General features: G+C 39.4%; 1 protein-coding gene across 3 annotated transcripts in view; it reads left to right on the top strand.

Annotated features, from left to right (window-relative positions):
* Positions 1–15,674, top strand: part of ERBB4 (erb-b2 receptor tyrosine kinase 4) — a 636,919-nt gene that overhangs the window by 465,691 nt on the left and 155,554 nt on the right. For all 3 annotated transcript variants that reach the window (XM_037398480.1, XM_037398479.1, XM_037398481.1), the window contains exons 12-15: positions 391–590; positions 11,088–11,220; positions 12,010–12,103; positions 13,461–13,615. In XM_037398480.1, coding sequence (XP_037254377.1) covers positions 391–590; positions 11,088–11,220; positions 12,010–12,103; positions 13,461–13,615 — 582 coding nt within the window. The remainder of the gene's footprint in view (positions 1–390; positions 591–11,087; positions 11,221–12,009; positions 12,104–13,460; positions 13,616–15,674) is intronic.

Genomic DNA, 15,674 nt, shown 5'->3' with positions numbered 1-15,674 from the left:
ATAAACTCTCATAATGTTAATTCTGTCAAAAAAAAATCTGGATTTTATTCAGTTTCTCAACAGCACTTTATATGAAAAAATATGTTAATTCATGAAATGGAACTAGTTGAGGAGTTCTGCCAGCCCACTTGGCCTAGTGCTGTGAGCATCACAGCTTGTGGTACCACAATTCTTACAGGACTCATAATTTTCTTAGCAAAAGAACTGGATGTTGACTCATAAAATATTTGTGTCACCCTAACATAAAAGTTTTCCTACCAAATTTCAGTATTGTTAGAAAGACCATCTTGACATTAGGAACTAATTCTAGTGGGACATTCTCAACCAGCTCCAATAGGTTCTGCCTTCGAAGCTAATCACTGTTCTCTCTGACTTTTGTTTTCATCACAGTGGCCTTTCCTTACTCATCCTAAAGCAACAAGGCATTACCTCTCTGCAGTTTCAGTCCTTGAAGCAAATCAGTGCTGGCAACATCTACATAACAGACAACAGCAATTTGTGCTACTACCACACTGTCAACTGGACTAGCCTCTTCAGCACACCCAGTCAAAAAACAGTGATTCATCGAAATAAAAAGGCAGAGAACTGCAGTAAGTACTGCTGCTCAGTGCAGATCTTCTTGTCTGGGATTGGCTCACTTCAGGTGAAAATGATACAACTACTGACAGGATGCAGTGCGGTGAGCAGGGCAGAAACTTCACTGGTGTCTCTGAGAGCTCCATGGACATCAGTGGAGCTGTGATAATTTACAGAATCTAAAGCTTTGGCCCAGTCTGCCTCTAAGCAGATTTATAGGCAAATGAAATGTTTTAAGGTATGAACAAAAGCAAAGGAGAAGAGAGGGGACAGCTTCCTTACCGTGATGCGAGCTTTCCAGGTTGGAGATCCAGTTTCACAAATAGGAATTCTGAAGGCTATAAACATGGAGTGAATGTAACATTCATGAAAGGCGCTGATTTTACAGATTTGAAAACTACTTCCCTTTCCTTATGGAGTGAGATTAGTATCTTTTGCTTCCCCTACCCTGCTTCACCAATGTGGCCCTGTCTTAACCCAGAAGGGTCACTTTTGGGACTGCTTTTGATGACTGAGTTCCTCCTTTCTGTATTTAACCTATCTGATAATGGAGATTACTTTTAAGTTGTCCTAATTGTCTTTCAGAAAAGCTTATGTGCCGTACCTGGACTGAGATGATAGTACTGAAAAGCAGTGAATGCTACGTAGCAGATGTAACAATTTGGTTATGCAGAAATCAGGCAGCAAATTGCATTAATGCAGTCATATTGTAGCAGCAATACAGTTCATTTTAAGCATCTGTTAGACTGCTAGCAAAGGAGGAGATGCATTAAATTGCTGTATGTTTAAGTGATATTTCTGGGGTTTGTGCTTATGACCAGCCAGAAACATTTGCTTCTGTTTTTCTCAGGCTGTGGTCCTACTTCTAACTTATTCCTTTAGTTTAGGGGTTTTTTTCCTCCTCTTTTTTTCTCTCCTCCCTTAGAAGTGTACTATTCTGTTATGGTTTGAGAGACTTTGTGCCTGTGCTCATCACTACCTTCCAGTGTTAGGTGAAACACAACTTATCCCTGCTTATCGCTTATCACTGCTTCTCATTTATTATTCTAATCTTTTCTGCCATGTAAGAGCTACATGAAGCTGAAAGTCTTGTTTGCTAGGTCTCTGTGTGATTATATTTTTGGGGGGGTCTTTTTATTATCATCTTTATTTAGCTGTTTCTCTACATACAAGTTTAAAAAAAGTGAAGGTTAAAGAAATGCCTCTTGCTGTTGATGTAGTTTAATTGTGATCATGCCTGAGGATGTAGGGGTAAAGGGTTGTTTCTTAATCTCCAGCAGACCACTGACCACTTTGAAACTGTACCGTACTTAATCCTTCAATATAAACTTTCTGTTATATGAGACAGAAGGATGTGTCGAACAGAACTTTTCTTGATAGAAGGTTTTGTGTATGTTTGCAGAAGGTGTTCTTGGCATAGACTGTGAAACTGTGGGTTAGACCCTTAGATTTGGTAGAACATTTTGTGGGAAGGCGGTACAGAAGGTGGAGGAGAAATGCAGTGTCTGCTGCTACTTCTGTGATGAGGAAGCACGCGAAGGTGTCCTGTACATTGAACAGCTTCATGTTGTGATGTTTCTAGTGCTGTAATCCAGCCAAGAGGTGACAAAGGCATGAGTAAATGAATCCAGGTGGTTGTCTGTGAGAGTACCATACCTCTCTTTGTCATCCAGAGATGATTGAACACATGATGATAATGTCATGTGGGAGCGAAGCATCAATACTGACTCTAAGAATACTCCTGAATAACAAAATGAGTTAACCTGTTGCAGGACAAAGGATGATCTCTGTTTTCAGCACACTTTATCTTGTTCTGAATTACTTCCAGTTGTTAAACAACCAGGAGCTTTGTATCATCATCTTAAAGGCTTTTGTTCTCTTATTTTTCATTTTTTCCATTTCAAGGCTTTTTCTTTGTTTCAACTTCTTCTGAGGGTGAATATTATTTGAACGTTGAATAAGATCAGCCTTACAAGGGAAAAGCATGCATTTTCTGGCGCCATCGGCTCCTTTGAAACTTGGAGGAAAGCTCCTGACTTCCCATGAGTAACTAGTGCCTTCAGTCTTGCCTGCTAGAGCATTTATAGATGGCTTGTAGTTCAGGTATGCAGTCTGTTTTTTCTGCCCCCATACAGAGAGCCAACCATGAAAAATGGTATATTATTTGGCAAATAGAGGTGTTGCCAAGAAAGAGAATCCAGGAATGGTGGATTGCTCATTGTTTTCCCCTGCAATGGGGTTTGTGTTTAATAGGATCAAGTGGTGAGGAGGAGCCTAGATCTGTGCTAGCAGTCAGTAGCAAGTATATTGTCTACGTGTTGACAGGAAGAATTAGCCCTTTGAGATTTCACATAAGGAATTTCTGGGCTGACAGAACAGAATTTGTCTGAAGATGCACAAAGTCTTGATGACCATGCAAGAGTCAATAGGGTTGTATTCCAAGATCCTAGTGGTCCCATCTTGCTGGGAGATACATGAACCTGTGAACCTTCCAGAGAGCATAGGTTTTCTCTCTACCGTATGAAAAACTGCTGACTATGGGAGAAAAATCTTGCTCTTTGTGCTTTTCCATGTTTTCTAACAGCAGATTTGCCGTAGCTATTGGATAATGATGCATCATTTAATGAAAGAACAACCAGCTCTCTTCCATTCCTAGAGATTTATTGTAAAAATAAAGTAAGTAGTAATAAGGTTGAACATAGGCCTCAGATCTCACACAGTAATGCTTCCTCTTTGCTTCAAGCTATCTGTAACTTACAGTATGTTAGAAGACAATGGAAAACCACTCGGAGGTGGAATTGGTAAGGTGCTTTTCCCTTCATGGAATAGCATCCCATTTGTTTCACTGGTTTTGAGAGCTTGTGGACATAGCTGAACACAGTAGTTTGGAAGATATTCCGATGTTAATTGTCAGGACTCCTTTATCAAATAACTCTTTGCTCTTTCCTGTGATCGCTAAGTTCCCTTTCAAAGAGCTCCTTTGAAGCAGACGCAGCTTCTGAAACATGGGCTTCCACGGCAAATGGAAACTTGGATGTCGTGTCGCATCATCCTCTTGCACTGTATGTGTTGTCATGACGTTTGCACACAAAGGGAAAATGTAAACTTTATTTGACTTGTAGCTTATTGAGGATTTGTTATAATAGACACTCACTATTTTCCAGGAAGAAAAATACTCCTAAAGATACCTTATGAAACAACACCAAGGGAATCTTCACAAGGAAAACAGAGCTCATTCATTTCATTTTAAGAAGCCACAATGTAAGCTACAGTACTAAGGGACTAGTTTTAGAAATAGGCTGTAACCTATGTTCATTAAATGGACTGTATATAATGAATGTAGCCTAGGGGCCAAGTTACTCCAATCAGAAGGCAGTGGCTTAGCTGATTTCCTGAATGCTAATAGGGAACAGTGTTTTTCTCTCTCTATGCGCGTCTGTGTGAATGAATTAATGTTTTGTGGCCTTTTGAGAGTCAGCATTAGATGAGAAGAGCTATCCTGCTGCTTCAACTCTGCCTGTCAGTTGCATCTCTGTGGGGTTAAATGGGTTCTGCTGCAGGTTAGGTGCTTAACTAAGTTCTTCACAATTACTTGGAGTAGGGCAGAACTGTTCCTTAGAGCCAGATGCATTTCTCTAGCGTCCTCTGAAACATCTGTGATTTCCAGGATAGGCCAGCAGACTGAGGTTTAGGAGAGTTTTCTCTGAACCTTCCACTGCCTGCATGTTTGGGATCTGGGGGCAAGTCTCTAGAGTTTCCATTTCTGCCTTTCTGTTGTTTTGCCTATTCTAGGCCCTGATCCTTCAGATGCTTGGGTATATGCCCATGCCTCTCTGAGTGACAAGTAAGATGTAACGAGAGTGTGGAAGGGAAATGTATAAGTATGTGTTTGCAGGATCAAAAGCCATCCTCTGTGGTAGAAATCCAGTCTATTTGCTTGCATGATAGCTAGCAGGGTGTGAAAATATCTGTTAAAGATTTTTTTCACGTGTTTCCAGTGAAGAAACCAGTCTAAACCATGTTCATTATTACAGCCATTCTCAGGTGTGTTTATTATTGTTTCTTTGCATATTTTGAGTCATTATCAGCCTGTTTTTGTTTTCCTCACTACCTAGTGATGTTGATGCCTTAAAGCAAGTTACAGCAAACACTTACTATCAACGTGTAGCTTTTCTTAAAACTCATGTAAGAGCTTATAAGATCTTCTAGTCAGCATCATATTTAATTTAATTTTGTGATATATCACAATGATATATTTTCCATACCATTTAATGCTATGTTCAGCTGACTGTAGAAGTCAGAGAGCAAATATTGAGAAATTGTTGAGGGAGTAAAATATTTGTGGAAAAGTTCTCTCTATATTAATGCTTCATCTTTGAGATAACACTGACATTATAGAGTTTGTCAGAACTCTGAATATTTTTTCTCAATTAAGAAGATAAAGGCAACAGAGTTCAGCCAGTGGAAAATGCTACAGAATTATCCAGCACACAGAAAATACTTTATACCCTTGATCATAAAATCATAAAATCATAGAATAGTTTGGGTTGGAAGGGACCTTAAAGATCATCTAGTTCAAACCTCCCTGCCATGGGCAGGGACACCTTCCACGTGACCAGGTTGCTCGAAGCCCCATCCAGCCTGGCCTTGAACACTGCCAGGGATGGGGCATCTGGACAACCAGTTTTGGTCCCTCACACTAAAGAATTTCTTCTTAATATCTAATCTAAATCTACCTTCTTTCAGCTTAAAATCACCCCCCCTTGTCCTTTCTCTACATGCCCTTGTAAAAAGTCCCTCTCCAGCTTTCTTGTAGGCTCCCTTTAGGTACTGGAAGGCTGTGATGAGGTCTACCTGTAGCCTTTTCTTCTCTAGGCTGAACAACCCCAACTCTCTCAGCCTGCCTTCATAGGAGAGGTGCTCCAGCCCTCTGAGCATCTTCTCCAACAGGTCTATGTCCATCTTATGTTGGGGGCCACAGAGCTGAATGCAGTACTCCAGGTGGGGTCTCAATTATTTCATCTTGCTGTTTGTGCCACTTGTTAACAATGTTAAAATGGTCATGAAATATTTCACCACCTCTGAGATGGCTTTTCCAAATGCTGGTTAGAAGTGTAGGGCAGACTTCACTTGCTCGTAGAATGTTGAAAATACAGCAGCAAAACATGTGTGTGTTTTTTGAATTTTAAAAAAATCCATAAACCCCACAATGCTCTGTTGCTTTGTGTTGTCTTGCTAATATTCTCCTATGCAGGACCAGAGATGGGTGGGTACCTGGAAGGAATGAGATCTCTCTCTTCTCCGCCTTCCCTACAAACATTCAGGGATAGAAGTGTTAGTGACTAAGCTTGTGTGCACAGGGAACATAGAAGAAAGTGGCACCTTTGAGGCTGAGTACCATGGAAAAGGTGGCATTATGTGTTCATCAGCAAGAGACTTCTGAACTATGCAGACCCTAAAAGACACCCAGGCTTGGGGGGCAGGTTACAGGAGAAGACTTGAGGGCAAGGGACAAGCTGAGCCTTCAACAGCCATTACACCTTTGGCACAGCCTGCTAGTGTCCCCCAAGACTGTTTAAGAGTTCAGATGGCAAATGGGCGTCTTCAAACTGATAAGCTGAGTGGAAATTAATTGGAGAGCGATTATCTAAGATGCAGTGCATGAAGCTCTTATCTAATGTAGACTTCTAATTGTATGCTACTATAAATGTTAAACACTGTTTCATGCATAAAACTTACTTAGTTATGATGACTGTTAATGCAGAATGAATGACTATAAAGTTATTGGTAGAGAATGTGCTCTGGTAGTTAGATTTTACTGTTGCTCCATGCTGAAGTGAAGAATCTGCCTTTTTTTCCCAGCATGGGTTTTTTTTATGGAACAGTCAGAGGTGATTCATGTTAAATATGAGTGCACACAAAATAAAAGCAGAAAAAATGTTCTTTTATACAAAGTTATTTAAATAATCCCTTTCAGCTTTAGTGACACCTGCAGTGTACACTGAAACCTTTGTAGGCAAAGGTTGCTATAAATGTGATTGTTCTGAATTATGTCAATTTAGCCACCAATTAACAACCTGAAAAAATGATTACATTCATTATCAGGCATGATGCAAAGCTAATTGAAGTCTGCAGGAGCTTTTCTATTGAGTTCACAGAGCTTTGGATCAGGCCCATAAGTGTATAGCCAAATAACAGTAATTTTTCTTTTTTTAGATAGAACACAAGAAAATTAGCTATCTAGATTTGGGAAAAACATTGAACCTTTCTGCTTCTAACCTGTGTGACCCCATTAGTAAAGCATGAACACTTATTCTAAAACTCCCAGTGAAAGTGAGTTCCTGTCAAATGCATTATTGTTCTTTCCTGCCGCATATGGGCGTGTGATATGCTGGAGCTTCAGAACATTCTCAGCTCATGAAAATGCCAAATAATGTGTCTAAATTTGAAACATTTCTTTAGCCATCCCTATAATTAAAGGAGAGGAAGAAAGAAAAGTGTAATGGATTTTTATAAGCTTTGAAAAAAAAACCCACTCCTTTCTTGCCAAGTTTCATTTATGAAAATATTTCTATAACTTCAAAATAAGTAGAAGGAAATAATGATTTTTTTTTTCCTATTGTTTTTGTCATAGAATACAGACACTCTGTTGGCTAGATTTCAATGGGGTAATCATGATTTTCTTTACTGAAAAGCTGTCTTTCTATTTCATAAGGTTACTCAGTACATTTTCTGAGCTATCTTGTAATAGTGTCACTTGCTATTTGAAAGGATATTTCAGTGCAACTGAAACAGCGTGTGTGTGTGTAAATAAACAGCAAAAAGAAAGGAAATCACAAGTAATAAAAGCACAATTTCAAGTTATAAAAAAAGGTGAGAAAGCAAATAGGAAACTGCCTTTCAATGATGACAGCGTTTAAAAAAAATCGGAAGAATTACTAATATTCTTAAGATAGATAATGAGAACAAAGGGATCTCCAAAGCAGTGTTGTTTTTTTGTTGTGTGACAAGTGCTTAGTGAGTCATTGACTAGAAAATAAAAGTATTCATATAAAAAAAAGTTTGATAATCAGAACTGTGATGCTTTCTGTGTTTGGGTTTTTTCCTTCTTTCTTTTCTTTGCTGATACAGTTTAAACCTGAAGCTGTCTGTTAAACCCAGGTATCCCTGTGGCAGGCATTGTGAGGTAGGACTCCTGTATTTGTCCAATCAGTCACACTGGATGAGATCAAGGGAGATGGCAGACCAGGTGTGAAGTGCTGGAGCCTGCTCTGAGGGAGTCCTCAAGTGCGCTCTGAATCCTAAGGCATAGTTTAGGTTTCTCTGAAATGACCAGCTGTGTGACCTGGGGCTTTTTCTGGGTGCTCTTGTAGGCAGCAAACATGAAAGAGGCCAAAACTGGCCTTTAAGACCAAGTCAGTGCTCCTGCTGAACTGTGCTGCACAAAGCCAGCATTAGGCTGATACACACAAAATGCCTAAAAGTAGGTGAAAAAGGAAACGCTGTACTACTCATGTAGCATTTCCTAATGCAAAACTTTTGTTAAGTTCCTTTGATTTCTATGAAATTCAGTCAGTGGCAATGTAGTGGAACTACTGACATCTGGTAGTTGTAATAAAAACTTTATTTATTTTTTTCACTATGCTAATGAAAATCTGTATGCTAATGAAATATCACTATGCTAATGAAAAGCTGAAATTTTTGTCTCTGCTTTTACTGGTTTTGTGTGGTGTGGTTCCTTTGACTGCAGTAGAATGACTCCTCATTTACAGGCAGGACTCAGGGAAAGAATAAGACATCTTTATGAAGTAGCATGCTAAATAGCTCAGGTTTCTCTTGCTGTGCTGGAATCAGTGATAATTATTATTATTACACTTTAATGAAAACAAAATGACCACCCGGAATTACTTCTCAATGTAATTGTTTTCTCTTTGGCTGTACCTGATTTGAGGTATGAAGCAAAAGAAGCATCAAAAAGATACTTCTGAACACTTTTTGGTGTTGTCTTTAAGAAAGTATATGTGATATAGAAAAAATATATATGTGTATTCAAGTATTCCAGACTTGATAAGACATGAGTGTGCAGACTTTTCATGTCTGAGGCTATTTGTGGTATTGTGTTGAGTAAGGTAGTGCCATCTACTTGCTGAATTACTTGTACAGCAGAGCCGTGCAAGGTCAGCAACAGCGCTGTGCAAGTAGGAAGCATGTGGGTGAATCTCTTGTTCTTGGATCAGTTTGCCTGCACAGGCTGGGGGATGTGAAATCTTTGACTGGTACCCATGCTGCTTGTAAAGGTGTAAAGCTGAAATGTCCATTTTCTGGCACTGAATTAAGAAAATGTTCCAGGACTAAAACCAAACAAGTAGATGAGTCTGCCATTTTCAATCTCGGTAATGCAAAATGTCATATGACGAGAAGAAAAGAAATATGGAAGAAGCTTCACTCCTCTTGCCTACTCACTACATGGGCTAGCAGAGAGAAAGCATGGATACAATTGTTGCATTTTATTTTCCTAATAAGCACTTTCTAATAAATTCAGTGGTCAGAAGGCAGAGTGACAGTGACAGGACAGGCAGTGTATCTCAAAGGAGAGTGCTCTGCCAGCGTGACGTGAACTTCCTGCCTGTCAGCAGGCAACAGGAGGTGCGGGAGTTGCCTCACAGGAAACAGAAGAGGACATAGGCTAGGTGCGCGGTATAGATCAGAAAGTTAGCGTCTGACCAACACGGTGCCAATGTGAAGCAATGCTGTATGATGGAGAGCAGCGATTAAGGAATGGTTAAGGAGAGAGTCACACTAAGAAGCAGTGTGCTCTCCTGTACAGTAGGCTGCTATGACAGATACTCAGTGGTTCAAATGTGGGACATCTGAACAGAATAACCAGGTTTTAAACATTCCATGGAGAGCAGAAGGCATATTTCTGCTGACGCTTTCATGATTTAGAAGGGCTTTGTGCTTCTCAGGTAATAAAACTCAGTATACTCTTTAATTGTTAAGGTGAATTGTAATGGGCAGTGCCTAACTGCACTGTTCCATCCTTTACAGTGGAGACATAACATCAGGTATCCTGAAATGAAAATAGGGAGCTTTTTTCCCCCCAGTCAGCCAGCTATGCTGCTTTACTGAAAGAAGTGTAGAAAAATCGTGCACAAAGAATTACTGTCTTTTATTTAATATAAAGCTGCCAGAAGGCTTTATGCATTTTGCAGAAAGATTTTTCTGTTGATTTTGCTATTGCATCTCTTAAAATGTGTGCTGGCCATATGCAGTTGCTGTTTTATACGTGTATTCAGTGTGTGTGTTCCTGACTGGACATCTTCATTGCTACAGTATTGAAAGGGGTGGTAGAATTCTACCAGCAAACCTACTTTTCATTTATTATTTGACACTTTTCTCATGTTGTTTTCAGTGGTTTAAAAAGCAAACAAATGTTTATATACTTGCCATCTCTGATATTTCAGATCTTTGCTGGTTTTAATCTACTCAATCTAGTATGTAATTCATTTGCATAAAACATTCCATCATGCAAGAGTGAATTCAAATTAAGAGATTCACCCTTTTGCCTGCCACCGTTTGGCTGAAACTGCAACTGGACTTTCTTCAGATGTTGGAGAGATACCATGTGTTTCCTTTTGCTCTTTTCTCATATTCTCCATCTGTCACAGAATTAACAGATAATTAACACAGAATTAATTACACTGTTTGCAACAACCTTTCCCTATCACTCTTTGTTCATTGTTGATTTTGTGTGGTTTGGGGGGGTTTAATGTAGAAGCTCTTTGAATCTTCAGGTGCTTTTGCAATAAGCACTTAAAAAATCAGACTTAATGGTGACTGTCCTTCAACTTTTTCCCCACCATCCATAAGCTTTATTCCAGTGATTCCTCAGTTCAGAGACAGTGTTTTATATTTCAGTTTAATAGCCCTTCTGTGGATTTAGGCAATTGATTTTTCAAATCCTTTAAATTTTCAGTGTTTACCATGCCATGAGTCAGGGAATTCTGCAGCTTGATCTATACTTTATACGAAAAAAAATCTCAGTTCCTGAGGCAGGGTTCCTGTCTCTTTGAATGCCCATGAGGGACTCGGAAGAAGCAACAAACAATTGTTTCATGCTTACTTACCTTCTTCTTGTCATTCATGATTTTATAGACCTTAATCAAGTCCTTTCTGATCTATATCTAAGGCTACTTCCCTGTTTATTCCTGGTATAGAAGGTCTTCTCTAGTTTTGGTCATCCTTGCAGCACTCTTAAACCTTTTTCTCACTGTACTATATCCTTTCTGAAAGGAACAGGCCAGAAGTTTGCACAGTATTCAAACTGTGAGCACACAGTATGTTTCTGTTAGTAGTATGACGACAATCTTCTGCTTTTTCCTCCATTCTGTTTCTAGGAAATATGAACGTTCAGTTCACTTTTCTGAGTGTGGTGGAATGCTGAATGAAGTGTTTTCCTTTGGGTTTCAGAGGACTATGTAAATTACTGACAGTATCCTCTCTATCTGCAGCTGCTGACGGAATGGTGTGTAATGAATTATGCTCAAGTGATGGCTGCTGGGGGCCAGGGCCAGACCAGTGTCTCTCCTGCAAGCGCTTCATCAGGGGAAGGACCTGCATAGACTCTTGTAACCTCTATGATGGGTAAGATATTTCCCTTGCACTTTTCCCTGAAGTTGCTGATTATACTGTTCAGGACTTCACCAAGTAAGTTGTTTTCCTTTTACATCAACCAATATCTGTTTCCACTGCCGATACTACTTATCTGGGGGTAAAATATATTGTGGGATAGGTTTTAAGGATTTCCAGATCTGAACTTGTGTAGAAGGCTTTACCTAGTATTCTGCTGACTAAAATTTTCATGCAACATGAAAAGTTTGTTGCACCTTTTGCATTGCATGGTCTGACATTTTATAGATTTAGACCTCAGTTTAGAATTGTTGTTGAGTGACGAGCCTTTTGGAGAACGGGCTTTAAAACAAGTGTTTATAGAGACTTAACTAAAGTCAGCACTGTGTTCAATGCTCTTTCTAATCCTTTCCTACCTGTTAGCCGTGTCTCAAATGTAACAAGTGGCTTCCTGAATCTGAGCCATGAGTGACAATTCTATAGATAAAAATAGAGAAAAGTGTTACTTTGTCCTGTTAATGAGGTCCTTATTTCTTAAGGAAAGGGGGTGGGGGAGGGGAACCCACTATAGTTTTATACTGGTAAAAAAGATATCTTCTGTTTCACCTGTCTGTGAATGACATTGCTGATGAGGCCTGGTTTTCAGCTGGTTTGAAGCAGCATCATGTCGTTAACAGAAGTGATTTCAGCTGGCAGTCTGCTGACTTCAGCGAAGCTGAAATTATTTCTACCAGGTGAAGAGCCAGCCATTTTGTCTCAGTCTCACTTGCTTTCTCCTAACCTGCCCGGAAAATACTTTCGTAGGGAATTTCGAGAATTTGCAAATGGTTCTGTCTGCGTGGAGTGTGATCCCCAGTGTGAAAAGATGGAAGAAAACATGATCACGTGCTATGGGCCGGTAAGAACAAAATTTGATATATTATGTGCTAGCTTGTTAAAGGGTGCTAAAACATGGGTATTTTCTGCTTGTAGACTTTAAAGCAGCTGTTGAAAATTAATGTGAACAAAAATAGAAAACATGCATATTCTGCATGTAGGGAAGTTGGTACTGGTAATAAAGTTCTTTGGACCAGCCTCCTTAAGGAAGTGGTTTGAAAAGTTTTCCTTTTCTTTCCTCAGTTGTCTTAATGCCTTAGTGGTACAGATGCATGATTTTTTTTATATGACAGATAGCATGCAGTTGTGGTTTCAGTGCCCTTTTTTATCATTGCATTCTTTATACTCACTTCTGTCCTGTTCTACCACAAATTTGGTTACCTACCTTGCCCGCCACACCCCAAAAAAAAGAAAAAATGAAAAAAAGTGGGAAATTGTCTCAATCACTCAGCTTGAACAATATGTTGGGATGTTTGTTTAGGGGTTTTTTTTTCGTGGATCCTAAATGAATGTTAACTGTGGCTGTTACCTTTATAATGGCTAGTGAGTCTTCAAAGATTAGTGCTCTTTTGTGAGATAGACATTGTCTCTTTCTTTTAATCTTGGCAGTATACAAAAGACTGAAAGGCACAAGCGTCCTGGGCAAAGAGGAGTTGTACTTTAGGATCTTCATAATTGAGAAAACTTAACTCATAAATTATTTCTTTATTACTTTAACTTACCTACTAAATGGGAAAGGCATCATAATTTTTGTCATAATACTGTTTTCTGCAACACAGTCATAAAGTAAGAAGCTAATGTTTCAAGTATTCAACGCATGATGGAAATTTGGGTTTATAGCAGGGCTAAGTGCCCAACGTGGACACTAGATTCAGTTATATGCTGGCTTATCATCACAGCTTTAAAATTTTACTTTTATATTGTCCAGGAGCCTTGGTTTGTGGTTCATAACAATCTAGTCTATACACATAATAAGAAGATGGAGAACTTGTAGCTCTTCAGTATTGTTGTGACCAGTTACCACAGGGAGAATGCAGTGTGGAAAATAATTCTGGAGTGCAGAGGTAGGGGATCCTACTGAAAGGCCATTTCAGTTGCTTTGCAAATGTGGCTCAGTATGGATCAATGTTGAAGGAAAACCTGTTTAGAATCTAGAATTTAGTTGTATGCTCTACAGAGTAAGTTTATGGCCAAAAGTAACAGGATTTACATGTCTGCTGCTCCTTAACCGAGACTGAAGCTAATTCACTGTTCATTGGGAAATAAATGGTATTTTTTTATTGCTCAGTGTGCTGTCAATCTAGGACCTGCAATTCTGGTGTAGCAGGAAAAGACAGAGTAACTTGAATGCACCACATTTCTGTCTTTCTCGCTCCCAGGGTCCTGACCACTGCACAAAGTGTTTCCATTTTAAGGATGGTCCAAACTGTGTGGAAAAATGTCCTGATGGCTTACAGGGGGCCAACAGCTTTATTTTCAAATACGCTGATGAAGATCGTGAGTGTCATCCGTGTCATCCAAACTGCACCCAAGGGTAAGTGCAAATTCTGTGAAGTGAGTCATCCTATTTACTGTTTATAGCACATGATGATTTACATGCAGTTTGGCTTAGTAAAGCACTTGTTCCACTCCTGAAAACACAGTGTGTGCAGCAGTAATGTAACCTTTGATATTCAGGTTCTACTCATGAATGTCCAGCAGCTTATCAGAAGAAAACTTACCCTTTTGAAAACCATCGAGAACAACTTTTCACAGCAATGTTCTTTGCTTTCCTACTAGGTACCACTGGTTTGTAGCAAACACGACCATTTAAAGTAAAGTGTAATCCTGTAAAATGACTTCTAGTATTTACTTGTTAATAGAGTTTTTATCTCTGCTCCTTGGTATTGGTGAACTAAGCCAGCAGCACTACTGTGACATTAAAGTGTTATTGCACTCACTCTCCTTTTTTTTTTTTTTTTTTTTTTTTAATATATATATGGGGACTAATGCAAACAGTTTGTCTGAAGCCAGACTTTATACAGGAGTCTGAGTCTGAGGAGTAGTTTTTCAAGTCCTGTCTAACTGCCCAACATCACTTGTTGTATTTGGAACTATACAGCCCATGTATCTGAGCCAGAGTTAAGAATCTGTGCAACAAAATAATAGTAGTCACATACACAACTATTGTTTTGCGTGGCCTGCATAAGTTATAAATGTTTTTTCCATGAGACAGTTGGTAATGACCAGCGTACACAGAGAGAGGCAGCCAGGGGAAAAAAAGAAAACTCCAGCCAGTGAAATAATCTTCAACAAGAGGCTCTTATTGTTCAGCAGCTAAAATTAAACCAGTAAATTATTCAATGTAATCTTGATGTCAACAGCTGTTGCCATTCAAAACGAGACCTTTTGCTGGTTTTGCAAATCTAATTACAATAGAGACATTAGGGAAATGAAAGTGAGATCGCAAAGACACAGCCAGGATCTGTTGCAGATTTGTCTTCCCCTTAGACCCTTTAAATCAGTTAACACAGTAAGAAAAACGCTGCTACTGTGGAAGAAGAGTGTAAGAAGAAACAATATGAAAAGATGAGGTCACTTGAGGAACTCTGGTTCTGGCTTTAGTAGATGGTGGAAGTGCCAGTTCTGATCGAATCTGACAAACCCAGCTATGGATGACAGATTTACTGTCCACCTTGCCAGCTTTGCTGGCCTTTCAGAAGACCAGGGTGTGACAGGTCTTCCCATTCACTCCTCTTTTTCTCTGTTGGTCTAACTAATCTAACTATTAATGGTCTTTGTGGCACAACTGTTTTTCTCCAAACCAGGAAGGGAGCAGAATGTTTCCATGCCTTTCCACTTCTTCATGTGCATCAGTATTTTGCAAGTGGCTAGTAGTTTTCATCTCCCTGGGTAGAATAGGATCAGGGAGAGAGGCTTTTATGCCTTGTGATGAAAATCTGCTGTTCTAGTTCATAAACAAATAGGAAGGGCATCAGGCAGTTGTAACCAAGCTTGTTGGTATTCACTAGCAGCCCTTGGTGACACAGGGTTCCTTTGTGCTGAGTTATGTTGTCATTTAGTCCTTGAACTTTCAGTTTTCCCTTTTTATTTTCTGCAGCTGATTGGGTGAAAGAATGGCTCATGTAGCATCATATGCCGATCCCCCGAGAAATGAAAAACTACCACTAGTAAAAAGGCTAGAAGTCTCACCCAGGTTACATATGCAAAGGTATGGTTATCTCCCAGAGGAGTAGCTATCCCTTTGCCACAAGTCAAAGACTATTCCTCATAGAAATCCTTAATTTCTTATTAAAAACAAGTTAACACGTCTATTCTTAGGTATTTTGTTACGCCTCATAAAAACAATACCCCACCATCCCCCATGTCTGAGAAAGCATGGGTGTTCTTTTCAAGTGTTAATAAAGACTTTCTGACATGTTTCATTATGTTAATGAAACTGTTAATGAATGCCAAGTTATTTGGCATTTATGAATTGTCCATCTTCCTGCCAGTGTCGTCAGGGGTATGCCCACATACAGTATGCCCACAGAGAGAAGGGAAAAGTTACTCTCTTGCCTTTTCTCCTTCAATTCTGAATTCTCTAGCTTCAT

Source organism: Falco rusticolus, chromosome 8 (genome assembly GCF_015220075.1).
Source record: "Falco rusticolus isolate bFalRus1 chromosome 8, bFalRus1.pri, whole genome shotgun sequence".
Taxonomy (NCBI): domain Eukaryota; kingdom Metazoa; phylum Chordata; class Aves; order Falconiformes; family Falconidae; genus Falco; species Falco rusticolus.
This window is presented reverse-complemented; position numbering and strand designations above follow the sequence as displayed.